The 26150-nt window shown below is 40.1% G+C and overlaps 2 protein-coding genes across 2 annotated transcripts in view; both read left to right on the forward strand.

Annotated features, from left to right (window-relative positions):
* The window catches only part of SNRNP48 (small nuclear ribonucleoprotein U11/U12 subunit 48), a 29241-nt gene extending 12446 nt beyond the window's left edge, over positions 1-16795 (forward strand). The window contains exons 5-9 of the mRNA XM_040353685.1: positions 6810-6992; positions 7137-7258; positions 10092-10198; positions 10918-11073; positions 16709-16795. Coding sequence (XP_040209619.1) covers positions 6810-6992; positions 7137-7258; positions 10092-10198; positions 10918-11073; positions 16709-16757 — 617 coding nt within the window. The 3' untranslated portion in view covers positions 16758-16795. The remainder of the gene's footprint in view (positions 1-6809; positions 6993-7136; positions 7259-10091; positions 10199-10917; positions 11074-16708) is intronic.
* Positions 16796-18285: 1490 nt separating this feature from the next.
* Positions 18286-26150, forward strand: part of LOC120940694 (collagen alpha-1(IX) chain-like) — a 145588-nt gene continuing 137723 nt past the window's right edge. The window contains exon 1 of the mRNA XM_040353686.1: positions 18286-18618. Within this exon, the coding sequence (XP_040209620.1) occupies positions 18595-18618 (24 nt within the window). The 5' untranslated portion in view covers positions 18286-18594. The remainder of the gene's footprint in view (positions 18619-26150) is intronic.

The raw sequence follows: 26150 nt of genomic DNA on the forward strand, positions 1-26150 counted from the left end.
TTGAATTTGGAACTGGGAAAACAGTAATTACACACTGCCACAGTGGTCCCATGAGTATGGCATATGCATACTCAAATTGGTCCAAGCTGGACCCATATAGCTATACAATAGATTACATACCAAGAGTTCAGCTTTAAGCACCTTGCTTATTTTAATTTTTTCTTTTTTCTTATTTCTTTATTGAAAAATATTCATTACAGACCAAATTACATTCATATAGGAAAATAAAGCCAATATATTATTAAAATAATACAAACATTCCATCCTGTCCAAGGCATTACATGAGGTCAATCCAAAGCATATTCAGAATTTTTTTTATTACATCTTTTTTATTCTCTTCCTCCTCTTCCCATCCCATATCATCTACACAACATAACAAGCATTATAAAACTTTACAGATAACGGCATCAATAACCGGGGGGGGCCGGCCTGTTCCACTAATCCAGTGTTCACATGATGTAATAAACAGTATACCTAATGTCTATGAAGGAAGTTACTACTATAAGTGGATTAATTCATGCTTTCTTATCTACCCACTGGTAAGGCCACCAATCCCCAATTTTTCTTCAGAATCCCTACTTACTATCATAAACCAAACTTGACCATCCTACAAAGGACTAGCAGAGGCTTATAAAGATGGGGCCAATATTCACGATTTTCAGAGTTTATTTAAATTATTAGGTATGCCCCTATTGCAATAAATTGGTTGTTTCTTCAAAAGATCACCAATGCTAAAATCCCTCCATTTGCATAGTTCTTTATAATTTCTATTCCCCAAAGTGTTAAATACTCAGAAGCCCCTTCAAATTTCATTATACACCTAATTTCTTGCCAGACCCTATTCATAAGTGCCAATGTCTGACCTTTACGAATGTGAGTCAAAGCTCCCGATTCCAGCGGTGCCAGAAGATTGTGACAAAAATTTGAACTGCATTAGTAGGAAAGGAGAGAGAAGACTAGGAAAATGGAGGTTGTTGGTACAATGTCCAACCTATTACATTTCTATGACAGAAATTTTATTAAGGTAATAAGTAGGGTTGCACCGACATTTTTGCTGATACTAGGCATTTTTGCCTAATCGGACCAAACTATTCTCTATGGAGAGACTGATGTAAATGGGCATGTGTCAGTTTACATCTGCCTGTATCTGATCCAGTCCACTAAAAACAGGGATGAGCATTTCATTTCCCATCCATCTAGCAGATTGGATCGAATTGCATCCGATGGAAATGGACAAGCGGTCCGTTTCCTTCCGACCGTCCTATAGAGAATAGCGAGATGTGTCCATGTCTGCTCTGCATCAGTGGAGCGAACACAGACCTGTCATTCGCCTGCTCAGTGGAAATGAGCAGACAGAACCCCCGCTAAGCAGGTGGATCTGCTTGACAGAGTCCGCTTTATATGAATGGGGTTATACCAGAAGCAGGCAGGCCATTAGGGGTGTTTGGGCGCCGCCCCCCTGTTGGGTGCCTGACTCGTATGAGTCCAATTAGAGCCTGGGGGGGGGGGGGGAGAGGAAGAGCATTGCTCCCTGAACCCACCCACTTGTGACAATAGCAAATTAATGCTCGCTACCGTCTTCCGGCTTCTCCTCCTGGCCAGTCGGGATGGATCAGATTAGCCGGGAGGAGATGATGAGGTATCTGTGGAGGGGGTATCTGCTGCTGCTGTTGTTGTTGTTGTAAAAAAAAAAAAAAAGATATGGGGGTCTTTTTAGACCTCTAATCTCACAGCAGACTCTCCACCCCCCCCCCCCCAAATAATAATATTATTATTAATAAAAATGTTATATATATATATATATATATATATATATATATATATATATATATATATATATATATATATAATTTTTTAATAATATTATTATTTGGGGGGAGAGTCTGGTGTGAAATCAGAGGTCTGAAAAGTCCCCCATATCATATTTTTTTTTTTTTTTGAGACAGAGAAAGGGACCAAAGATAGTCCCTTCTCTCTGTAGCACTGTATAGATTTCATCCATAAAATGAATGCGGTTACAATGTATCGGCTGTCAGTGGGCATATAGCAGCGATCAGTAGTGATCGCTGCATGCGCCCTCTCTTCTACAGGGCGCAGCTTAGTAAACACACGTTTACTAAGCCCCCAAGCCCCTACTTGCACAGAGATCTGTGTAGGAAGAAGATGCAGGCGGAGGGAGGGGAAGGAGAGACGCAGCTCAGAGCGGCCATGGATCAGGTGTGCGGGGGCAGTTTGGGTGGGGGGGTGATCTGACTGGCGGGGACACACATTTGGTCCCCCCCCCCCCAGGCCCTATGCAGCACGTGAAGCCGGCGGTAGTGGAAGAGGTGGGATGCTGGCTAATATGATGGTGGCTGCAGGGAGCAGGTTTGCAGGGTGGGGGCCTGATCGGGTGGAGGGGGTAATTTAGTGCTGGGGTGAAAAGAAGTGGGGTGTAGGAAATGGAGTGGGGGGGGGAGTTTTAGATGGAAGGGTGCAGTGAGGGTGGAGAGGCAGGTGACAAAAGAACCAGCGGCATGGAAGGGGCAGTCACATTAGGGGTTAATAACTCTGATAAGCGGTTTGTATTCCGCTGATCAGATATATAGAATTGTTCAGCAGAGTCTGTTGAACAAAATTCTGATATAAGCTTATGGTCATTGAAGTGAGCATGAGCTTATAGGAGAGGGAGAATGCGGGTCCGTACGCTGTACTGACTTGGCCTCTTGCGGGCACTTCTGTAGGTCTGTATGGCGTACGGATTTGGCAGTGAAGGGTTAATGGGAAAGCATGTGAACTAGCATGAACACCATTTCATACAAAGGAAGTTATACAAAGAGAACAGGATACTTTCTCATGCAAGTACATGGTACAGCAGGCACATATCAGGAATATGAAGTGTTGGGGGTAACCAATGCTTTACGCCTTAAAGTGGGGTTCCAGCACCTTAAAGCCTAACTCCATTTTTTTTTTGTGGACTAAGCTGGTTCACAAGCCAGTTTGTTGGAGGGCGCGACCATATTTCCGAGGATTGTCACAACATGTAAAACAAAGTACATCAAATTGGAGTCTTGCACCCTCCAATCTATGGCGAAGTACCAGTATCTCCCATCCATAGAAGCCATGTGGGTACACATCTGAGGACTGATCAGCTCGATGTTTATGTGGTTACTGTGCAAACGCTAGAGGGTGGCTTTAGAGAACCGGTACCATTTTGTTAAAGACTGTAAACATGGGCATATTCCCAGTGCTTGATAACAGCAAGTGAATAGTAGTAAGCTATAAAAAAAAACAGATGCCATTTTGCACTAGCAAAATTGCATAGTGGCATAGTAAATCTACGTAAAAAATCAACTCGTGAGACCGTAAGAGTACATGGGGAAAGATTTGGCAAGAAAACTGATGGGTACTGTAAAACGGGGGGAAATCAATAAATTACAGGTATCTATCTAATCATTAAAAAATTTTTTTTTTTTTAAGATTGGTATTCTATATACTGGGGATAATTCTCAGAAGCATACCAATACATACCCCAAAGAAGGAATGTTTCCTGTAAAAAAATCATAATGAGGAACTTAAATGTATGTCTGTCAAAATAATTGTATTAAACCTGCAGTCACATAGCTGATTTTGGATATCAAAAATTGAAGTGAAAAAAACAGGAGGTTGTTTAAATGGGAAAGCAGAACTCAAGTATTGTCAATAAAACTACGTATGAAAATAGAAAAGTGAAGTAATTCAGCGCTGGAAAAAAATATAACAATAAACAATAATTAAATATTGCAAGCCAGCACTGCAGGATCAATCCAAATAAAATGTCCCAAAATGGAATCAAATATAAAAAGTGCAGCGCAAATGACATAAATTAATAGAGAACCATAACTATATTAAAATATATTAGAAAGAGTCCATAAAGTGCACAAGTGAAAAAAGTTCCAAAACAATGGTGACTGTAGTGCGATATTCTTCTTAAGATCAGTGACCCACAGGAAAAAGATCCTCCACCATGTCTTGCTGATTGCTGGTTTTATCTGGGGATACTTAGAGCTGGTCTATTGATTGCTGATCCCATCCATACCCTGGAGGATTATTACATGCTTTTTGACCTAGCCACAGGTCGAATTGCTGAGGTGAGAGGACATCCTTAGTCTTTGGTGGAGGATCTTTTTCCTGTGGGTCACTGATCTTAAGAAGAATATCGCACTACAGTCACCATTGTTTTGGAGCACGTTTTGGAACTTTTTTCACTTGTGCACTTTATGGACTCTTTCTAATATATTTTAATATAGTTATGGTTCTCTATTAATTTATGTCATTTGTGCTGCACATTTTATATTTGAATAAAACTACGTATGTCTAAGTCACCATTTAGCCCATAAGGCACATGTGTAAAACACAAGGCCTGCAGGCCGAATCCGGTCCACAGGGCCATTTCATGTGTCCCTCGCCTCTCTCCTGCCGCTGTGGCACTCCCCTTATCTCTGCCCTCAGTCTGTCTCTGCAGTTGGAAGCAGAGAGGACAGAACTCCTCCTACAGATTCTGTGCAGCCACAGCACCCCCTCATCTTGGTCTCCCCTGGTTTCGGCATGAAGCAGACTCTGGCTGCTGACCCTAGCCTATTTCTGTTCCTCCTTAAGACCCTGCACGTTCTGCTTTCCAGCTCCACCCTCAGCTTTCTCTCGTCGGCAACACAATTTAAGGGGGTGCACTGTAATGTGAGGGTCTCGACTTCTGGTGGTGGGGGGGGGGGCGGGACTCTTGACACCTGATATAGGGGGGTTGGGGTGCTCTGGACATCTAGTCCAGCACTTTCAGGGCAAAAATAATGCTAATGCAGCCTGCAATGAAATTGAGTTTGACACCCCTGCCATAAGGGGTAGAGGTCTTCATTGTGTAAATCCATTTTGGAGAACGTGGGGGTCTTATTTCAACCCCTCCAATGTGGTTTACATTGACCATTATCCATAAACGAAATACTAAAAGGGTCCCTGTTGTGATGCCTCCTAACGTGTGCTGATAGACTGGGAGTGTGGAGACCTTTTTGTAATATTATATACAAGCTCCCAGTGGTTCTGCCTATATATAGCTTGTTACATGGCCACTGCAGGAGATCTACTACATATCTCGTATTGCATGTAATGCAATCATTAATTTAAAGTTCCCTTCCTGTGCTGGTAGATGTAAAGGAACTGCATTTTTTTCCCTAATTCTAGCTACCTTGCAAATTGTACAAATATGGCACTGATGGGAACCATTGATGGGATTTTTAACAACTTGCTGACCAATCCTTTTCTGGAACTTTTTGTATAGAAGTTTAAATTTTAGTATTTGCTAAAACATTAATTGGAACCCCTGAACATTATACAGTATCTCACAAAAGTGAGTACACCCCTCACATTTTTGTAAATATTATTATTTTTTCATGTGACAACACTGAAGAAATTACATTTTGCTACAATGTAAAATAGTGGTTTACAGCTTGTAGAATGATGTAAATTTGCTGTCCCATGAGAATAACTCGACACGCAGCCATTAATGACACTGCTAAGTGAAAAATCTACTCAGAACAGGCCTCGTCATGGTCGACCAAAGAAGTTGAGTGCAAGTGCTCAGCATCATATCCAGAGGTTGTCTTTGGTAAATAGACGTATGAGTGCTGCCAGCATTGCTGCAAAGGTTAAAGGGGTAGAGGGTCGGCCTGTCAGTGCTCAGACCATACGCCACACTGCATCAAATTGGTCTGCATGTCTGTTATCCCAGAAGGAAGCCTTTTCTAAAGATGATGCACAAGAAAACCCGCAAATAGTTTGCTGAAGAGAAAGAGACTAAGGACATGGATTACTGGTACCATGTTCTGTGGTCTAATGAGACCAAGATAAACTTATTTGGCTCAGATGGTGTCAAGCGTGTGTGGAGGCAACCAGGTGAGAAGTACAAAGACAAGTGTGTCTTGCCTACAGTCAAGCATGGTGGTGGGAGTGTCATGGCCTGGGCTGCATGAGTGCTTCCGGCACTGGGGAGCTACAGTTCACTGAGGGAACCATGAATTCAAACATGTACTGTGAAATTTGGACATTTTCACTTGGGAGTGTACTCGCTTTTGCTGCCAGCAGTTTAGACATTAATGGCTGTGTGTTGAGTATTTTGAGGAGACAGCAAATGTACACTGTTATACAAGCTGTACGCTCACTACTTTACATTGTAGCAAAGTGCCACTTCTTTAGTGTTGTCACGTGAAAAGATATAATAAAATATTTACAAAAATGTGAGGGGTGTACTCACTTTTGTGAGATCCTGTACTTCTAATCTAAGTACTTGATTTTGTAATCATGTTGCCCAAATTTTAACAGATGATATGAATGATTTGAGAAGATTTTGCTAAGAGTTAAACAGATTTATAGTAGTGAGATCCTAAATGAGATTATACATTATTGGTTTTGTTTTCCAAGCGCTAAGCTGTACATTTAGAATGTCTTATGTAGTGTATTCTGAAGTTTGTCTATAGATATGAGATCTAGGTAGAAGATTCAACCAGTCTGTTTTAGAAAGTTAATATACAGTCGGTATCAGCCGAGTATGCACATTTCTGCTCTGGAGAACAGTAGTGATGTATCTTAGGTTATGTACAAAGGTCTCGAAACGCCCATAGAGAAGATAATGGGAGATGCAACACTGGTGTTTTCTGCTGCTAGGAAACCCTTTTTAGATGCAAACTTTTCCTAGTGTGTAGGATACAACTTTGTTGGTTTTGATTTTTCAGGCCTTTTAATTCATATAAAACAATACAATATACTTGAGTATGTAAATAAATTGATCTTTTGTACTTTAGGTGTATATTCATCTTTTCCTGCTGAAGTTCCTCTGACTCACAAGCATGCAATCTGTGATTTAACGTCTGCCGATCGCCTTGCCATCTATGACTATGTTACACAAAAGACAAAAGCGGATAAATCTGGTTCTGAGATGAATGAAGCAGATCTGTTTGAGGATTTAACTGCCAAGATCAAACACGGTACATGTTTCTTTTCTGTGTTACTTTATTTAAGCCACTCTGAATTCATTTTGACTGAATTGTTTGTTTTTAGTAAAAAAATAAAAAACCTTGATTCCTTTCTGTTAAATGTAACTGGTATCCATGTCTGTATTTTCCACGAAGACGATGACCAGAAGTGTCCAAAGTCCCATCTTGAAATCATGGCAGAAATGAGGGACTACAAAAGGAGACGACAGTCTTACAGGGCGAAGAATGTTCACATAACACAGAAATCCTACACAGAGGTAATACTTTGTCAGTTTACTAAAAAGCATAATGGTTTTGGGGCAATTGTTTTCCAAAAACATTTTTTTTAATACATTTTAAGGGATTCCCAGAGCGCTCCGGTTTATTTTACTTCAGTTACACATAGGTGTCCAATTAGGGATAAGACACTGCTCTGCCTCATTCTCACGTCTGCATACATTTCAGCTTGACCCAATGACCTTTGTTAAGCAGACTTTACAACACGAACACACGACCGGGATTCCCGGCGGTAAAAAGTCCACCGGGAATACCAGGGGGAAAACCGAGAACCTGCTCGGTAACTTTCCCCCTGTACACACCAGAGGTTTTCCCTTCGGGAAAACTACGGTGAGAGCTTTGGCTGCGAATCCCGGCCGTGTGTAGGCTCCACTGCAATGTTTCCCATAGGGAAAAAGACCGCCGGGAATCGCGGCAGGAAAAAAGAGAACATGTTCTAATTTTTCCTACCAGGATTCCCCGGTGGTTTTTCTGTCGGTAAAACTGCCATGGAGCATACAGACTGCCAGTTTTCCCAACGGGAAAACTGGTCGTGTGTATGAGGCATTACTGTTGTGACTGTGGTTGTGTAGTTATTCATTTGTAGTTTGAAAATGTATTATTTTTATTCTTCAGACTATCTTAGTTTATTTATCTGCTGTGGATAGGTACCATAGGCCATATTAAGGCCGCTATTTTTGTAGCTAAATGTCCAAATTATCTGTTAAACATTCAAACTAATTCACCAAAACACTGTAACGCCCTCCGTTTCTCCTGTAACGTACACAACAGCCCGGCCAATGGCAGACTTTCAGAATCTGCTATTGGCTGGGTGGATGCTTTTCCATCCTGACTGGACGTCATGACATCTTATCAGGATGCACCGATCGCGTGGCTGCGATCAGAGTACCGGCTCACTGCTGGTACCATGTGACCACCATGATGAATGACAGCAGGTTACATGACAGTTGTAAACAGATAGCTTCTTTTCAAGTAATCCAATGTGTACAAATGTGTTGTTAGCTGTGATTGGTCAATTTGATCACATGGTACAGACAGGGCCAACCACAGCCCATTTGTACCATGTGATTTTTAGCTTTAGCATGATTCAGTCTCATTCAGTAAAATGCTTGTTTAGATCAATGGGTGGGTGGGTGGGTGTGTGTGTGTGTAAAAACAAAGAAAATCTTGATGACAATGTTGCTATGCTAACATTACAGTATATTTCTCTGGTCAGTGTGTTTTAAAAAAAATACTGATGACAGTATGTAAAGAAATAAAAATTGAGAAATTATTTTTTTCCTTTTTTAATTCCTTTTTCCAAAAAGTGCAAATAAACACAACTTCAAAAAACCTGCCATGCCTCTTGCTAAATACCAGTGATGGCGAACCTTGGCACCCCAGATGTTTTGGTAACACATTTCCCACGATGCTCCACTATACTGCAGAGTGCATGAGCATGATGGGAAATGTAGTTTCAAAACATCTGGGGTGCCAAGGTTCGCCATTTCTACTGTCCTGGCATCTTAGGGCCATGAGTTCATCAGGATTGAGTAATTTTCAGATAAATACCATAGCTTGTGGACAGACCAAATATCACTGATTTGGGTTATTTGCACTTAAGAAATGTAGCAGAATACGTTTTTGAGCCAAATTTATGCAGAACAATTATTTGCAACATTTTTATAACTCCGCTTCTTTTTTTTTTTTTTTCAGTTCTTTTACGTTTTATTTAGCAAAAAACAAACAAAAAACCAGTGGTGATTAAATACCACCAAAAAAAAGCTTTGTGTGTGCATACAATGATAAAAAGCTTGTTTGAGTACAGTGTTGCACTTTGAATGACAATTGCGCAGCCATGCAACAGCACTGAAAGCTGAAAATTGCCCTTGGAAGGAGGGGGGTAAAAGTGCCTGGTATTGACATGGGTAAACCTTCCAGCAATAATGGACAGTAAAATGTCAATTTTAGGGTAGATTTAACCAGTAACTGTCTGATATCTATCATTAGTACAGTATATTGCACAGTAGGTCAACAATTTGAATGTTGAAGATGGGAGATGATGCCTTAGTTTGAGAAGATGTGTACAGACATTTGGGAGATGGAAAAAGGGCTAGAGGATTACAATATGAAGGGAATTTACAAGTTTAAATAGTGTGAGTATTCAGATCTATACTGGTTAGGGATGCACGATACCTGTTTTTTTCCGGCGAGTATGAGTACCAATACTTGTACTCGATGATACCAATTACTCGGACCTTTTGCGGGTGCGATTTGAGCCCATACAAAATGAATGGGCTCAAATAGCACTGCAAAGTATCGCATGTGATTTGAACAGGAGTGCAGTGCGATTCCTGTCCGCATCGCATGCGGTTTCCCGCACCACTCCTATGTGAACCTAGGCTGAAGTCACTATGTATGACAAGCTTGGGTTCATACAGGAGCAGTGCGGGAAACCACATGTGATTCGGACAGGAACTCCTGTTCAAATTACATGCGATTTTTTGCAGTGCGATTTGAACCCATTCATTTTTGTATGGGCTCAAATGGTAATTGGTATCTAAGCATTTGTACAAGTACAAATGCATAGTATTGGCACCAATATTGGTTAGTGGTACATAGTACTGATTTTGAATCTGCTGCAATGGAAACGCATCCAATGGGGAATATGATGGGTACGTTTTATAAACAGGGGGAGGTGTAACACGTTTGCATTTTTTATTTTTATTTTCCCCAAGTTTCTTTTATATCTCTACTATACTGTGCCTTGCCTTGGTGAGTGTGTGTGTCCTTTCATTTTATGCACAGCTACTTTTTTTATTTTTTTTAATCCAGATAATACGAGATGTCATCAATGTTCATATGGAAGAGCTGACCAGCAGTTTGCGTGATGAAATGCATGATGATGCTAGCTCCTCCATTTCTTCCTCCTCATTTAATAGGTAAGCCTGAAGGCTATCTGCCCATTATAACAAGATCGCCCTAATTATAAATGGTTCAAATGACATTAAACCCACATCATTAAAAACTATCAAATGCTGTATTACATACTCACTCTGGGATTCATTTTCTGTATTCTGCAGAAGACCTGCTGTTTTGTCCCCCCCTCCTGTTCATGTCTCCACTGCAGTTGGGGATTTTGAAGAGCAGTGTTGGCAGCTAGTGCACATGCTCAGTATGCAGTGTGTTTTCTACTCTGAGCATTTCCCCCTATCACATCTGAGTAGCCCTTGTGACTATAGAGTCAGAATGTGGGTGTATACACAGTGGTAAATGACAGCCCACTCCCTCCCTCTCTCCATGCCCACTGAACACAATATCAATTATTCATTTATACTCTCTTATACTAAAGCGTGTCCAGCAGCAGAGTACTTTAGGCTCCTCCTGCCCATGTTTCCCTGCAGACAGGCTGGGAAAGATCTGGGTCATGTGACAGCTGTATATTGATTAGGAAAAAATGATACTTAGATTTTTATTTATTTTTTATAATTACAGTGCCATTATCCACATACAGAAAGGGAATGGACAATGTAAATTAAAGAGTTTGTGTGTGTTTAGTATCACTTTAATGATTTTCCTACTATAACATTTCATGTTGTTGGAATGCTCTTATAATTCAATGAAATGTAACCTGATGACCCTTTTAACATTTTATACACAGAAAGGAGCAGCAAAGATCTCCATCTGTTGAGTCCAGACAGTCTTTAGGAAGTCAAAGGGACAAGCATCGATCTGGTCGAAGGAAAGAGCGCAGCAGAAGTCCACGCAAACGCCGAAGCAGAGAAAGAGACAGGGGATTTAGACCTAAAAAAGACAGGCAAGCTTTTCTTATTTTTATTCTCTAATATACAGCACAATAGCAAGTGTGCCATACTAAAATGAAATGGTAGCAAGGTGCAGAGTTCCGTAGCCAAGGTTTGCATTATGTCACTCCAAAATCAATACAGTGGGGTTGATTTTTTTCAAATCCACTTTGCACTGCAAGTGCACTTGGAAGTGCAGTCGCTGTAGATCTGAGGGGGACATGCAGGGAGAAAAAAAAACAGCGGTTTTTGATTGGATGAAAAAATCAGCAGAGCTTCCCCTGATTCCAGATCTTCCCCTCAGATTTACAGCGACTGCACTTCCAAGTGCACTTGTAGTACAAAGTGGATTTGCTTTTAGTAAATCAACCCCAATGAGTGTTTAGCAGTAATGCATTCTTATTGATTTCTATGTTTGATTGTATCCCTGCTTTTAACTCAATGATGTTAATGGCTTATTGGGACTTTCCTCTTAAATTGCATGTCACGGATTTCTGCAGCAGGACTCCTAATTGTAAATACTTTAAAGTACATGTGCTCATGTTTTGTGAACAGTGTTTACATTGAAGTGCACTATATGCCTGATCACCCATACGTTGCATAGATTAACAAAGCTAGCTGAGAATAATGGAGGGTGTGTTTTTTTTTTTTTTTTTTTTACCACGGGGCACTGATCATCTGTGTCAGTGCCACCCATCCAGGCATCAGTGAGGCAGAAAAATTATTTTAGTAGATATACTTTTTTTTTTTTTTTTGTTTAGCATAAAATTAAAAACACAGTGGCGATTAAATACCACCAAAAGAGAGCTCTATCTGTCTCGAGGAATAAGAGAAAAATCATATGGGTACAGTTTTGCATGACCATGCAATTGCCATTCAAAGTGCGAAATGTAAACATTTTTCTACTTTTGGATAAAGGCTATCTGTTTTTTTAATTGGGGGGGGGGGTTGAAAAAACAGACTCGTTGGCCAGATCACCTGGTAAAAATAAAGGGAAAGAAGCCTTAACAAAAAGCCAAATGCCACAACCATATCTAAGATCTTGTAAGCTGCAACTTATATTTTTGCTTTTGGGTTTAATACTGCTTCAACTCAAACTAGAACCACACCACACTGTATAATGACCAGAGAACTAAATACAAAACTACCACAATCCCCGTCAGAAGAAATCGGCCGCTCTGCTTGTGTGAAACCATATTATAATAATAAATACGCTCAATGGATCTCCTCAATACCTAATTTTCAGCAATGTATGGGTAGGGACTCTGTGGGACCTGGTTAGTTTATTTTTAATGTGTTGTTTTTTTTTTTTTTTTTTTTTTAATGGTGGCACTTTTTGCCTTTTTGCGTTAGGCCACTTTCACACAGGGTGGATCAGTAATGATCCGCCTCTGTATGCTCAGGGGGGATCGCTCCACTGATCCCCGCTGAGCCGTCGGATGACAGGGAGGTCCCCGCACACTGTGCAGGGACCGCCCTGTATTTTCTCCGCTCTCCCCTATGGGAGGATCGGATGAACGCGGACCGTATGTTCGTGTTCACCCGATCCGCAGACGGAAGGAAAAATAGGGTTTTCTTCCGTCTGCATAATCGGAGCTTTGCGGAGGCGGACGAGATCGGGTGTCAGTGGATGTTCATCCGCTGACACCCGCAATCTCATAGGGACCAATGCATGTCCCTTTTTTCATCCGCAACGTATGGATGAAAAAGCGGACATACGGTCCGCAGGTGTGAAAGGGGCCTTACTGTTTTAGGTTTGCAGTACATTTTAAAGTGATTCTAATGGTATTAAAAAAATAAATTAACAAATGTTATACTTGCCTGATCTGTGCAATGGTTTTGCACAGAGCAGCCCCGATCCTCTACTTTTTGGATCCCCCACCAGTGGTCCTGGCTCCCTTCCCAACCGAGCACCTCCAATAGCAAGCATCTTGCTTTTGGGGCGCTCGAGCAGGCTAGCACTCCAGCCGTTCTCATGTTAAAGGACATTATCTATTCTCACACACACACATTATGGCTCGGCCTCTTTCTCAGTGGCTCACTGGCTGTTTGAGCTAATTAAGGGAGAGAAACCTGGGAGAGCCGCTGCTTTCATGCACATTGCTGGATCGAGATGGGGCTCGGGTAAGTATAAAGAGGGGTCTGCGGGGGAGGAGCTGCACCCAGAAGTGTGTGGGTATTTATTTTTTTCCCTTATTGCATAGAATGCATGAAGGTAAAAAAAAAAAAAAAACCTTCTGCCAAAGAATAACTTTTTTAGATTGGTTAACCAGTTAGTTGCAACAATTGCTTAGTATTTGGTAGGATGTTCATAGGTTGCTAGGTCACACTTTAACCGCTTCCCGACCACCGCACAAACGTATACGTCAACAGCATGGCGCGGCTGCGCAAATGGGCATATATATATATATATATATATATATATATATATATATATATATATATATATATATATATATATATATATATATATATACATACATACATACATACATACATACATACATACATACATACATACATCCCCTTTAATTTGCGAGCCGTGTGGCCATGCTCTCGCTACCCTGTTGCGAGCTCCGTGACCGTGCCCGCGTACTCTGTCCGCCAGTGTCCTGCGATTGAGTCAGAGCTGAAAAACGGGGAGATGTCAGTGTAAACACATCTCCCCGTCCTTCCCCTGACCTGTCACTGATCGTCTGTTCCCTGTCATCGGGAACAGCGATTAGTGATGTGTCACGGCAAGCCACGCCCCCTAACAGTTAGAAGCACTCCCTAGGTCACACTTGGCCCCAACAGGTTAACCCCTGCCAGTGTCATTTTTACAGTAATCTGTGCATTTTTATAGCACTGATCGCTGTAAAAATGCCAATGGTCCCTAAATAGCGTCAAAAGTGTCTGATGTGTCCACCATAATGTCGCATTCACAAGAAAAATCGCTGATCGCTGCCATTACTAGTAAAAAAAATAATAATAATAAAAATGCCGTAAAACTATCCTCTATTTTGTAGACGCCATAACTTTTGCGCACACCAATCAATAGACTCTTATTGCGATTTTATTTATTTTTTTTCTATGTTATATATATATATATATATATATATATATATATATATATATTTTTTTTTTTATTTGGGGATATTTATTATAGCAAAATGTAAAACATATTGAAGTTTCTTTTTTTTTTTTTTCAAAATTGTTGCTCTATTTTTTTGTTTATAGCGCAGAAAATAAAAACCGCAGAGGTGATCAAATACCACCAAAAAAAAGCTGTACTTGTGGGGGGAAAAAAAAAGGACGTCAATTTTGTTTGGGAGGCAAAAAGTGGCCTGGTCTTTGGCCAGCAAAATGGTCCGGGGCTAAAGTGTATTTTTTGTGTCCTTCTTCTTCTTCTTCTTCTTCTTCTTCTTCTTCTTCTTCTTCTTCTTCTTCTTCTTCTTCTTCTTCTTCTTCTTCTTCTTCTTCTTCTTCTTCTTCTTCTTCTTCTTCTTCTTCTTCTTCTTCTTCTTCTTCTTCTTCTTCTTCTTCTTCTTCTTCTTCTTCTTCTTCTTCTTCTTCTTCTTCTTCTTCTTCTTCTTCTTCTTCTTCTTCTTCTTCTTCTTCTTCTTCTTCTTCTTCTTCTTCTTCTTCTTCTTCTTCTTCTTCTTCTTCTTCTTCTTCTTCTTCTTCTTCTTCTTCTTCTTCTTCTTCTTCTTCTTCTTCTTCTTCTTCTTCTTCTTCTTCTTCTTCTTCTTCTTCTTCTTCTTCTTCTTCTTCTTCTTCTTCTTCTTCTTCTTCTTCTTCTTCTTCTTCTTCTTCTTCTTCTTCTTCTTCTTCTTCTTCTTCTTCTTCTTCTTCTTCTTCTTCTTCTTCTTCTTCTTCTTCTTCTTCTTCTTCTTCTTCTTCTTCTTCTTCTTCTTCTTCTTCTTCTTCTTCTTCTTCTTCTTCTTCTTCTTCTTCTTCTTCTTCTTCTTCTTCTTCTTCTTCTTCTTCTTCTTCTTCTTCTTCTTCTTCTTCTTCTTCTTCTTCTTCTTCTTCTTCTTCTTCTTCTTCTTCTTCTTCTTCTTCTTCTTCTTCTTCTTCTTCTTCTTCTTCTTCTTCTTCTTCTTCTTCTTCTTCTTCTTCTTCTTCTTCTTCTTCTTCTTCTTCTTCTTCTTCTTCTTCTTCTTCTTCTTCTTCTTCTTCTTCTTCTTCTTCTTCTTCTTCTTCTTCTTCTTCTTCTTCTTCTTCTTCTTCTTCTTCTTCTTCTTCTTCTTCTTCTTCTTCTTCTTCTTCTTCTTCTTCTTCTTCTTCTTCTTCTTCTTCTTCTTCTTCTTCTTCTTCTTCTTCTTCTTCTTCTTCTTCTTCTTCTTCTTCTTCTTCTTCTTCTTCTTCTTCTTCTTCTTCTTCTTCTTCTTCTTCTTCTTCTTCTTCTTCTTCTTCTTCTTCTTCTTCTTCTTCTTCTTCTTCTTCTTCTTCTTCTTCTTCTTCTTCTTCTTCTTCTTCTTCTTCTTCTTCTTCTTCTTCTTCTTCTTCTTCTTCTTCTTCTTCTTCTTCTTCTTCTTCTTCTTCTTCTTCTTCTTCTTCTTCTTCTTCTTCTTCTTCTTCTTCTTCTTCTTCTTCTTCTTCTTCTTCTTCTTCTTCTTCTTCTTCTTCTTCTTCTTCTTCTTCTTCTTCTTCTTCTTCTTCTTCTTCTTCTTCTTCTTCTTCTTCTTCTTCTTCTTCTTCTTCTTCTTCTTCTTCTTCTTCTTCTTCTTCTTCTTCTTCTTCTTCTTCTTCTTCTTCTTCTTCTTCTTCTTCTTCTTCTTCTTCTTCTTCTTCTTCTTCTTCTTCTTCTTCTTCTTCTTCTTCTTCTTCTTCTTCTTCTTCTTCTTCTTCTTCTTCTTCTTCTTCTTCTTCTTCTTCTTCTTCTTCTTCTTCTTCTTCTTCTTCTTCTTCTTCTTCTTCTTCTTCTTCTTCTTCTTCTTCTTCTTCTTCTTCTTCTTCTTCTTCTTCTTCTTCTTCTTCTTCTTCTTCTTCTTCTTCTTCTTCTTCTTCTTCTTCTTCTTCTTCTTCTTCTTCTTCTTCTTCTTCTTCTTCTTCTTCTTCTTCTTCTTCTTCTTCTTCTTCTTCTTCTTCTTCTTCTTCTTCTTCTTCTTCTTCTTCTTCTTCTTCTTCTTCTTCTTCTTCTTCTTCTTCTTCTTCTTCTTCTTCTTCTTCTTCTTCTTCTTCTTCTTCTTCTTCTTCTTCTTCTTCTTCTTCTTCTTCTTCTTCTTCTTCTTCTTCTTCTTCTTCTTCTTCTTCTTCTTCTTCTTCTTCTTCTTCTTCTTCTTCTTCTTCTTCTTCTTCTTCTTCTTCTTCTTCTTCTTCTTCTTCTTCTTCTTCTTCTTCTTCTTCTTCTTCTTCTTCTTCTTCTTCTTCTTCTTCTTCTTCTTCTTCTTCTTCTTCTTCTTCTTCTTCTTCTTCTTCTTCTTTTTTTTTTTTTTTTTTTTTTTTTAACCTTGTGAAGACTCTAGATATTACTTTTTATATACATTTGTGTTAAATTGTTTACTATAGAACCCAGGTTCTCCCTGGATAGGTGTGATGTTTACAAGTGCAATTTAAGTCATTTATGCGCTTGTTGGTATATACGCCAACTTCAGAGGCCTTTTTTCTTTGTTGCTTACAGAAGGACAAGATGTTAAAACTAAAGCTGTCTCTTTATTTTTTTAGGAATGAAGACAGACACCACAGCCACAAGAGAAGGAAGGACAGTGACTAGACTCCATTTCTTGCACTTTTTCTGTGCTTTTTTTTTTTTTTTTTTTTTTTTTAATCTTCCCTCCTGGTTTTGTTTTTTAACCTGCACATGTTGTATCTTTTTATTTTACATTAAAAAATAATCAAACATTGTTTCTGTGGTATTGCTCATATATTTTTTTTATTTTTTATCAACACTCGCCTCAGAATGCAATTACTCATGGTAAATTTCCAAAATTTAAGCCACTAAACAAAAGAAAGCACTTGATTTTCTTCAAGCTCACATTCAAATATATTTTTAAAGCATTTGTTACCAAAAAAAAAAAAAGGATCCTGTTCATTTAAAGCATGAATAACATCACTGTTCTTGTGCGGTGTAATTTGGCCCCCCGTATTACCTAAAATACCTGGCTGATCCTGCCTGGCTATGTCCTCCCCTTGTAAACTGACCATGGTTAATCATGGCTGCTGAGTCCTGACACCGTGGTCAGTTAAGTTGCCTGCGTCATCTGCGGCTCTCCTCTCTGGTCTCCTGTGTACTCCTCCCCTCCCTGCCTGTCGGCTCAAACATCACTGCACATAAGCACTGCCAGCCCCTCTGCTAGGATTACATTTAGTTTATACTAAATGCCGTTTTGTAAAATTCATCTTCTAAATACTTAATTTCTTCTGCCCGATCAGCCCTCTCACGTGACCGCACGTCGCTGTCTTCTTTGTACGTATGCACTACAGAGGGAGGTCGCATGACTGCCTGGCAGATGTCAGAGGGAGATCTCAGCCCCTCCCTCCGTAGTACATGCATCAGAGGAAGAGAACAGGTGGTCAGGTGACCGCTGATCGGGGAAAAGAAATAAGGTATTTAGAAGATTTTTCCAAATGGCATACAGTATATACTACAGGTTATCCTAGCAGAGGGGCTGGCAGTGCTTGTGTGCACTGCCCTAACCCCCTTTAACTGCATTGAAATATTAAAAATGGTAATGCATTTTTGTAAAATTCGATATTTTAAAGACCAAGTCAACCTTTAAGACCATGTTACTTGGCACCATGTTATGTAATATGGTGCCACGTGGACCCACCCCCAAAAATGAATGCGCAGGAGTGATGTCATCCTGCTCTGACCAATGAAGACCGCCATAGATCGGCACCCAGAAGAACATGCTAGCAAGGGACAGGGGACCATTAAAGGAAAGGTACGTTTTTTTTTTTGTTTTTGTTTTTTTTTAGGTTTACTTTAATCCAGGATTTTATAATACTGTACATGCATGTGTCGGCATAGAATAATGTACTGAATCTTGCATCTCCATCTGCAGTGTAATCCTATTTGTGGACTTGTACTGTGTAAAAAATGTAATACATTTGTAGAGATGAGATGAGTTAAGAATGACAATTGTGCTGCTGATTAGATATAAAATATATACTACGCTACTAGACTTTTTTTATTCAGTGAAAGATCCATATCCTCCGTAATTTGACTCTTCTCACCTATGTGGCACTTTTAGCAAAGCATGACATTTCACAAGGCTGAGCTATCTCATAAGTCTTGCTTTTATGTGGATATGGGTAAAGGGCTGACCAGGGACGTTTAGTATATGTGAACATATTTGCATTTCCAGGGTCAGGCATTTCTCACTAGCTTGGGTGCTCCTTGAAGCCCCCAGCTCACACGCTGACTGATATGCAGAAGGCCATTGACATGCTGCAGTAAAGACCTGTCTCTCCACACTCAAGAAAACCATATAGCTTTTTCTATAGCCGTAGATTAACTTGGGATATCTTTAGTATGAATGTAATACATATATGCTAGAAAGAACGTGATTTTTTTATTTTATCTTTCAAACTTAGAGGGCAATCATTTCATGAAAATCATGGTTTCAGCTAAGGTAAGTCATGTGCTTAAATTCTTTAGTTACTAAATGTAGTTATTTCCTTTCAACACATTGACATGCCTGCTGTACATTTTGAAACTGAGGACTGTATGGGTTTTTTGTTGTGTTTTTTTTTTTTTAGCACTGCAGGGTGTAAAATACACTTGTTTTAGTTTCAACTAACCTGTGTATGCAAGAAATATTTCAGGCTGATGTAAAAACAGTGTAGTCAATAACGTAACTAATATACAAATAGAATTCTTGGCTGCATAGGCCATTTCATTGCAGGTGGGAAGGTGGAGGCCCTTACGTTTTGTACGTTTTGATGTCCATACTAAATTTCTTTGTGTGCAGGAAACCTTAGATCATACTGAAAAACATTTTTGGGATAACAGGTTTAAATAAAACCGCCATGAGAAAAGTAGCAAGCTGGGGACAATAGCTCTGTACTTGGAACTACTCTAGGGGGCAGATTTAAAAAGAAACAAGTGGAGACCATTGACTGCTATAGGCAAGTGTTCAGCTTGTTTTAACATGTCTACTCATGTTTTGATATTATTCAAATACTAGGAGATATATATATATATATATATATAAGTAATTCTGTTCTGTGTGAGTGTAGGGTAATATGCAGTGTCGAACTGGATTACAAAATCTGGTGCAAAAAAAAAAAAAAAAAAAATCTTCATTTGACAACTAAACAGGTTTCAGCTTTTAAAGCACAGTTTACAGAAAATGGGGCAGTTACTCACAGTAACCAATGGACGTATAAGTTAAAAGGGAAGCGGTCAAATTTGCTGACACACTGAGCAGCAGCTCCAGTTTTCTTTAAATATGATCCTGTACATTTAAAGAAGCAATCCACATCGGGTTTCCTTTACCCAATTTTTTGATACATAAAATGTTTACCTTTTTTTTATTCACTACACTACATGCTAAATTTTTTGCTGCCATGCATCTAAACTAAAGCAAAGCCTATAAGAGGTAGTGCATCTAGGACCTATATACAACTTTTTTTTTTTTTTTTTTGATAATGCATGTAACTTGTTTGGGACCATTCTTTTTTAATTGCTTTCCAGCGCACTATAGGCAGCACATGGCAATATTGCGATGAAAAAAAGTTGGGATTTTAAGGATGTTGGGGGTAGGTTGCCACCCCCTCGATTTTTGAATAGACTGTCTTAACTCAGTGCATGTTAACGTATGACATAATGCACATTACAAAGATATAGATGAGCCCATACTGTAAAAGTGTATCCCTGCATCAGAAAACTCATATTACAATGTTCCTTTTTGTCTTGGTGAACTTCTTTAATTCACATTTAATAACATTCAAAGATAATATTATATTGCAATTGAAATCTGAGATCCTTTGTAAACTACCTCTGATTAAACAATGGGAAATCAGGTTAATGGAGATGCTACATATCAAAGCAAACCTCTTCCTGTAACTCATATCAAAGTGTAACAGACCTCTAAGGAGTAATCTATTTCTGGGAAAGTTGGGACATTGTATTGAAAAAATATTGTTAGAAAGGTGTGAGGATGTAAGGTTGCAAAGAACAGCTGATGCATTCTGTACTATGAATACTTTCTCTATCCTTGGGAAAAAATGTAGAGGAGCTCTGTTAATAATAAAAAAAAGACAAGTTTACCCTTTCACAAACTCTCAAAGTACTAGTTAATTTTATTGTAAGACAACGATGATGAATTTTGAAAATGCACACATTGCAAAATAAGCAAATCTACACATCTATGGTTATGCAATAAAACATTTATTTTGGAACTTGTTAAAGTTGTTCACTTAACGTTTTAGCGGCAATATTTTGCTATATAAATGTCAGCAAAAAATAGAATATATTTTACACCTATCTGTCTTATTTCACATGGTGTTGTGAAAAAAAAAACGCTTTATACTTGGTCCTCTGCAAACTTAAACTGCTTCATTATCCTGGTTGTATTTAGACAACTCTTAGGAGTGTCAATGACCTGTGAACAGAAATGTATAGATTTCCCACAGCTAAGATGTACATTTCTGTCATTAGGAGATCTATCATGTGCCTGTGAAAAAACATACTTGCATATTGTAAAAAATGTTTGAGCTATAACTATTTTAATCTGCTCCCACACCTACATTTACTACATGGACAAATTGTAGGAAATTAACAATATCAAAAATCGGGTTACTAATTTACTATGGTCTTTGAAAAACTAAGATTGTTTGTATGAGTTTGCATTTTTCAGGTACCATGTTATGACAATTTTTTAAGTAAAAATCAATAGTATCAGTTATAACCTTTCAGAGCCCAGCTTTTTATTTGTGTCTGGCCAGGAGGATTTGTGGCACCAATTGGGCTCCAAGGGTTCACATGGCCTATAGTTCAAGTACTTGCTGCTCTTTTCTGTCTCCGTTTCTAGCCCTACATTTAAGCTACTTTATTGATCAAAGAGATGCACAGTAGTTCAAATGGCACTTATGTTTAGCTGAGTGGCAGTTGGTATTTTTTATACTAGTTGGGGGGGGGGGGGGGGGTGGTGAAACAAACCTCCTGAAACAAGTGTCAGATGCCAAATAAGTCAACCAATGGTACACTTCACCAGAAAAAGGGGGAAACAAAGTTCCTAAAACCTGTATTTGAGAATTAGTTAAATGTTAGCCAGATAGTTTAAACGGCAATAAGTGCAATTATGATTTAAAAAATCATTACATGCATTTTAAGTGCAATTTAGTATACAAATTGAATTTTATTTAGTATCCATCTCCTGTAATGTCCTGTACAGTATCACTCAGACTTTGAAAGGGTGGGGCAGCACCGAGAGTCAATCAGCTGTCCTACATACACATGGGATTATAAAAAAAACGTTCTAACAGGAGAATAGAGAGATAAGCTTATCAGGTCTGTTGCTGATCCTTGTACAATATGTGCATAGATGTATCTACACCCGCCTTACTGTGCATATGCATTTTAGTGTACCAGAATGCACAGATGTAAACCATCTGTGCATTGGGTTTTTTTTTTTTTTTTAATAATAGCCTACCTTAATGCAATGCATCTTATTGCAAGTAATACTGTTGGTTAATTTCACAACCGTGTGTTTCTACCCTCCAACAGTTAAAGGCTGGGGTGGAAAGCCAGGTCACCAGGTTTGCTGTGCTTTCTGATGTGCAGAAATACAAATCCTTTAGCAGATAAGATGGCTGTTGTGCATTTATTTTAGCTGTGCATTAGACCATTTGCTTAAGTTTTTAAGAAATATTGATGGGAGTACTATTTTTGTACTCTAGGATCTCTGTTTCAGTTTTTTGTTTTTTTTAATAAACATTGTGGGCTTCACCAGAGTTACTATAATATATTAACAAAAATCCCTCTGCTATCTCTTCAAAGAACACAATACGATCAAACCTTGTGAGCCAATCAATTTCAGCTGCCTAAATCCTGCAACACTTCTCACATGTGCTTAAAAACAAAGCTAAACGAAAAATGGTGTGGCGCTATTATTTTACACAGAAAAATGTGCACATAAACCAAAGTCGGCCATGTCTTTCTTCAGTGCTTCCTAATTGTGCATCAACACTCTCATCCACTCCACTTCTCACCCTTTGAGAACCAACACCAGTTGTACTCCTTATATTTATGACCCACACATATAATGTAAGGTCATAAAAAGCATTTGTCCCCTTTAAATTGGTTCCAGCTTCTATTCTCCACCCCTGAAAGATGTTGGGTCCCCTTTAAATGCAATCCTTGGTCCAGCAGGCTCCTTCTATTTTTCACTCCTCCAGCATTAGAGCAAAGACAAAAGCTACATAATGCTTTAAACTTTTAAAACCCACCCACATTTGTAGTATACTCACATTTTAAGTCTCTCCTTTTTGAGCAGAAGGGAGACCAGGAAGAGGAACAAAATGAGCCATTTTGGAGAACTGGTGGACTACCACCCAAATGACCGTATTATTCTCAGACGGTGCATGAACGCTGATAAAGTCAATGACAATGTGAGAACAGGGCTCCTCAGGAATGGGCAAGGGCATGAGAAGACCAGCAGGAGGTTGCGTAAAGGATTTTGACTGGGCACAGACATGACAAAACTTAACGTAGTCTTTGACATCCAGAGAGTAGGCAATCAGTAGTGGTGACTGATGAGAAGGAAGGATCAGAGGAACCCAGCATGAGCTGAGAAATTTTAGACTCCAGGGTGGTAGAATTGGCTAGAATGCATGAGGTAGGAATGATCGGCTCAGGTTCAGAGGCAGCCTCCTCATCCTGAATGTCAAATGACCTAGAGAGTGCATCAGCCCAACTGATGCAGGAAACAGGTTTGTACCTAAAATTAAAACGGGAAAAGAAAAGACTCCACCTGGCCTGTCTGCGATTCATTCGTTTGGCATTCATTCGTTTGGCATTCTGTAAGTACTGCAGATTCTTATGGTCAGTGAAAATTGTTATGGGATGCGGGGAGCCCTCCAAGAGATGTCTCCACTCCTCCAATGCCAATTTGATTGCAAGAAGTTCCTGATCACCAATAACATAATTTGTTCTCTGCCTGAGGAAATATTTTGACGCACATGGTTGAAGTTTTTCCTGTAAGGATTGAAGACGCACAGCTCCCACCCCAGTCGAGGAAGCCTCAGGTTCAGGTTGCCCTAACAAATGTCCAGAAACAAAGGTCTGTTTCAATTCATGAAACGCAAAGACAGCTTCAGGAGGCCACTCCTTGGCATTCACACCCTACTTGGTCAAGGCAATAATAGGCACAGCAATGGCAGAGTAACTCCAATAATAATTAGTGAACTCAAGAAAGCTGTGGCCTTGTGGCTGGCAGAAGGAGGCCAGTTGATAATGGCCGAGACCTTTCCAGGATCCATACAAAGACCGAAACTAGAGACAAAGCATCTCAGAAACAGGACCTCAGAACATTTTTCTCCAACTTGGCATACAGATTATTTTCTTGAAGGTGCTGATTTACAATCCGGACGTTTCTGTGAACAAGCAGATTTTCTGAAAAGATGAGAATGTCATTCAGATAGATGACAAACTGATAAAGCAGATCCCTGAAGATTGTGTTGACAAAGTTTTGGAACACAGCTGGGGCATTACACAGAGCAAAGGACATAACCAAGTATTCATAATGCCCATCTCTAGTGTTTAAACGCATTTTTCCATTCATCACCCTCCTGTCTCCGGATCAGAAAAATGTAGGAACCTTTCAATCTGTCGAATAGTTCAGATATTAAGGGTAATGGGTATAGATTTTTGATTGTCACTGCGTTTAAGCCTCAAGTCAATGTAGGGTCTTAAAGTACCATCCCTTTTGGCATAATAAAAAGAACCCTGCTCTCGCAGGCGATGAGGATTTCTGGATGAATCCCTTCTCTTGATTTTCAGCAACATACTCTTGACGTGGCCTGGGTCTCTTGGATGGATAAGGGTAGGTATGACCCCTGGGCAGAGTTGCTACGAGAACAAGGTCAATAGCACAGTCAAAGGACCTGTGAGTACCTCAGCTGATATTTGCAGAACACAACCCGGAAATCACTATATGCAGCTGGAAGAGAAGAAATTACTATGGTTTTGGCAATAGGAAGTCCCTCCTTTTTGAGTAGGCAGAAAGAGAAATGGGAGAATCCTCCCAAGCCAGCATCTGCCCAGAAGTCCAGTCAACGTGTGGAGAATGGAGCTGTAACCAAGGAAGGCCCAAATACGATAGGGGTTGAGGCCTTGGGTATGATGAGGAAGGATATCCACTCCTGGTGAAGTATCTCTACCAACATCTTAACAGGGAGGGTCTGGAAGCGGGTAGAGCCCCCTGGAAGAACAGTGCCATCAATCTCTGAGACCATCAACGGAGTGGTGAGGGGTGTAAGGGTAAGTTTCATGAAAGATGCAGTTCTCCAGTCCATAAAATTTGGCAGCGACTCTGGAATCCAGATATGCCAAGGCTGAATGAGAGGAAGCGCCAACATGAAGGAACACTGAACGGAGGAGGCGAGAAGGTGATATTTCTGGGTCTAATACACCACCTTCCAGATGTATTGGGCTGGCTGACTAAGGACCAAGGAGTGCTGTTGTTGATGTTGTTTTTTTTTTCCTAGGGTTTTTTCCTGAAAGCGAATATCAATCTGGTTGCACAAGGAGATGACGTTGTCCAGTTCTGTGGGAATACGTCCTTCACTCTGTCAGAGAGGCCATGTAAAAAGTGGCAACCAAGGACTCGTTGTTCTAGCTCAGCTCAGTAGTTGATATACAAAAATGAAGAGCATACTGTCCCACAGAAGCAGACTCTTGGCGGTGACGTAAAAGGGCCCTGGCTGCTACAGAGACACGACCTGGTTCCTCAAGATATACTGAAAGTTTCAAGAAATTAGACGGCCTAGAAACCACTGGATCATTCTTATCACACAGAGTGGCAGCCCAGGCTAAGGGACAGGAGGAAAATATTATAGGCTACCTTTGCCCAATCAGACAGCAGGTTTTGGGGCTGGAGTGCAAAATGAATGGTACACTGGCTAAGGAATCCCCTGCAGGCCTTGGAGTCCCCAGAGTAACGGGACGGAGCTAGTACATGCTAAGGATTTGTGGCTGCAATTGTGACTGGAACAGATATGGCAGCAGATTGCGGTTGAGGTTGTTGAACCGGGGATCCTAAGGAGGCCTGAAGCTGTTGAAAGCAGGAAACTAAACCTGAATGAATTGCATCACCTGGTTCTGATTAGATTCTTGGGTCTCGAGTCTGCAGACTATTCCCTGCAGCTGATCATTGGCAGGTAGAGGCACTTCAGCCGGGGCCATGGCTCGAGCAAACTTTCAGGTCACCTGAGTCCAGGTGACGGATGCATACTGATGGGGTTAGGAGCGCACCGCTAAGGCTGTGGACCCTACGGCTGATTGCTGCGGAGGGAGCTCTGGGTGGTTCAGGAAAGCAGCTCCATCTGAACACAGACCAGGCAGGAAGCAAGAGTGTAACATTTCCCAGGGCACACAGTCCAAGAGCCAGCAGGTATTCACCAGAGCTTCTAGTGGTGAGGATGGATTTGGCTGCAGCTGACTCCAGGTCGCGGCCCCCGGGGTTCCTCAGCTCATGCTCATGGACTGGCTCTGGTAGACAGAGCAGAAGCAGCAGTTCAGGGTTAAACACAGGATAGTGAGAACAAGCCAGGGTCAGGGCAACTAGCAGACAGGGATGATCAGAAAGGCGCGCCAAGGTCGGGTTACTAGCAGACATGAATGGTCAGAAGAATACGCCAAAATCGGTACATGGAAGTCAGAGTGAACATACAGCATTATGCCACACATGAAGCCTAAACACAACTGTTGCTTGGGCAAAGCTGGCTTGAAGTGCATAGAGTTAAATAGTGTTTCCTGTTAGAAGCTAGGGTGGCGCCATGCTGAGAGAAGATTATTTGAACACATGTTTGGGAGCGAGGTCCCTAAGCTGATACAGACCTGAGAGGTAAGCAGACAAGACATGAAACATTGCTGCAGATTTTTGACAGTAGCGTCCAAACAGTTTTTTTTATTGAAGCATGATCACATGACATAACAGGT

This window comes from Rana temporaria, chromosome 5 (assembly GCF_905171775.1).
Source record: "Rana temporaria chromosome 5, aRanTem1.1, whole genome shotgun sequence".
Classification (NCBI taxonomy): Eukaryota; Metazoa; Chordata; class Amphibia; order Anura; family Ranidae; genus Rana; species Rana temporaria.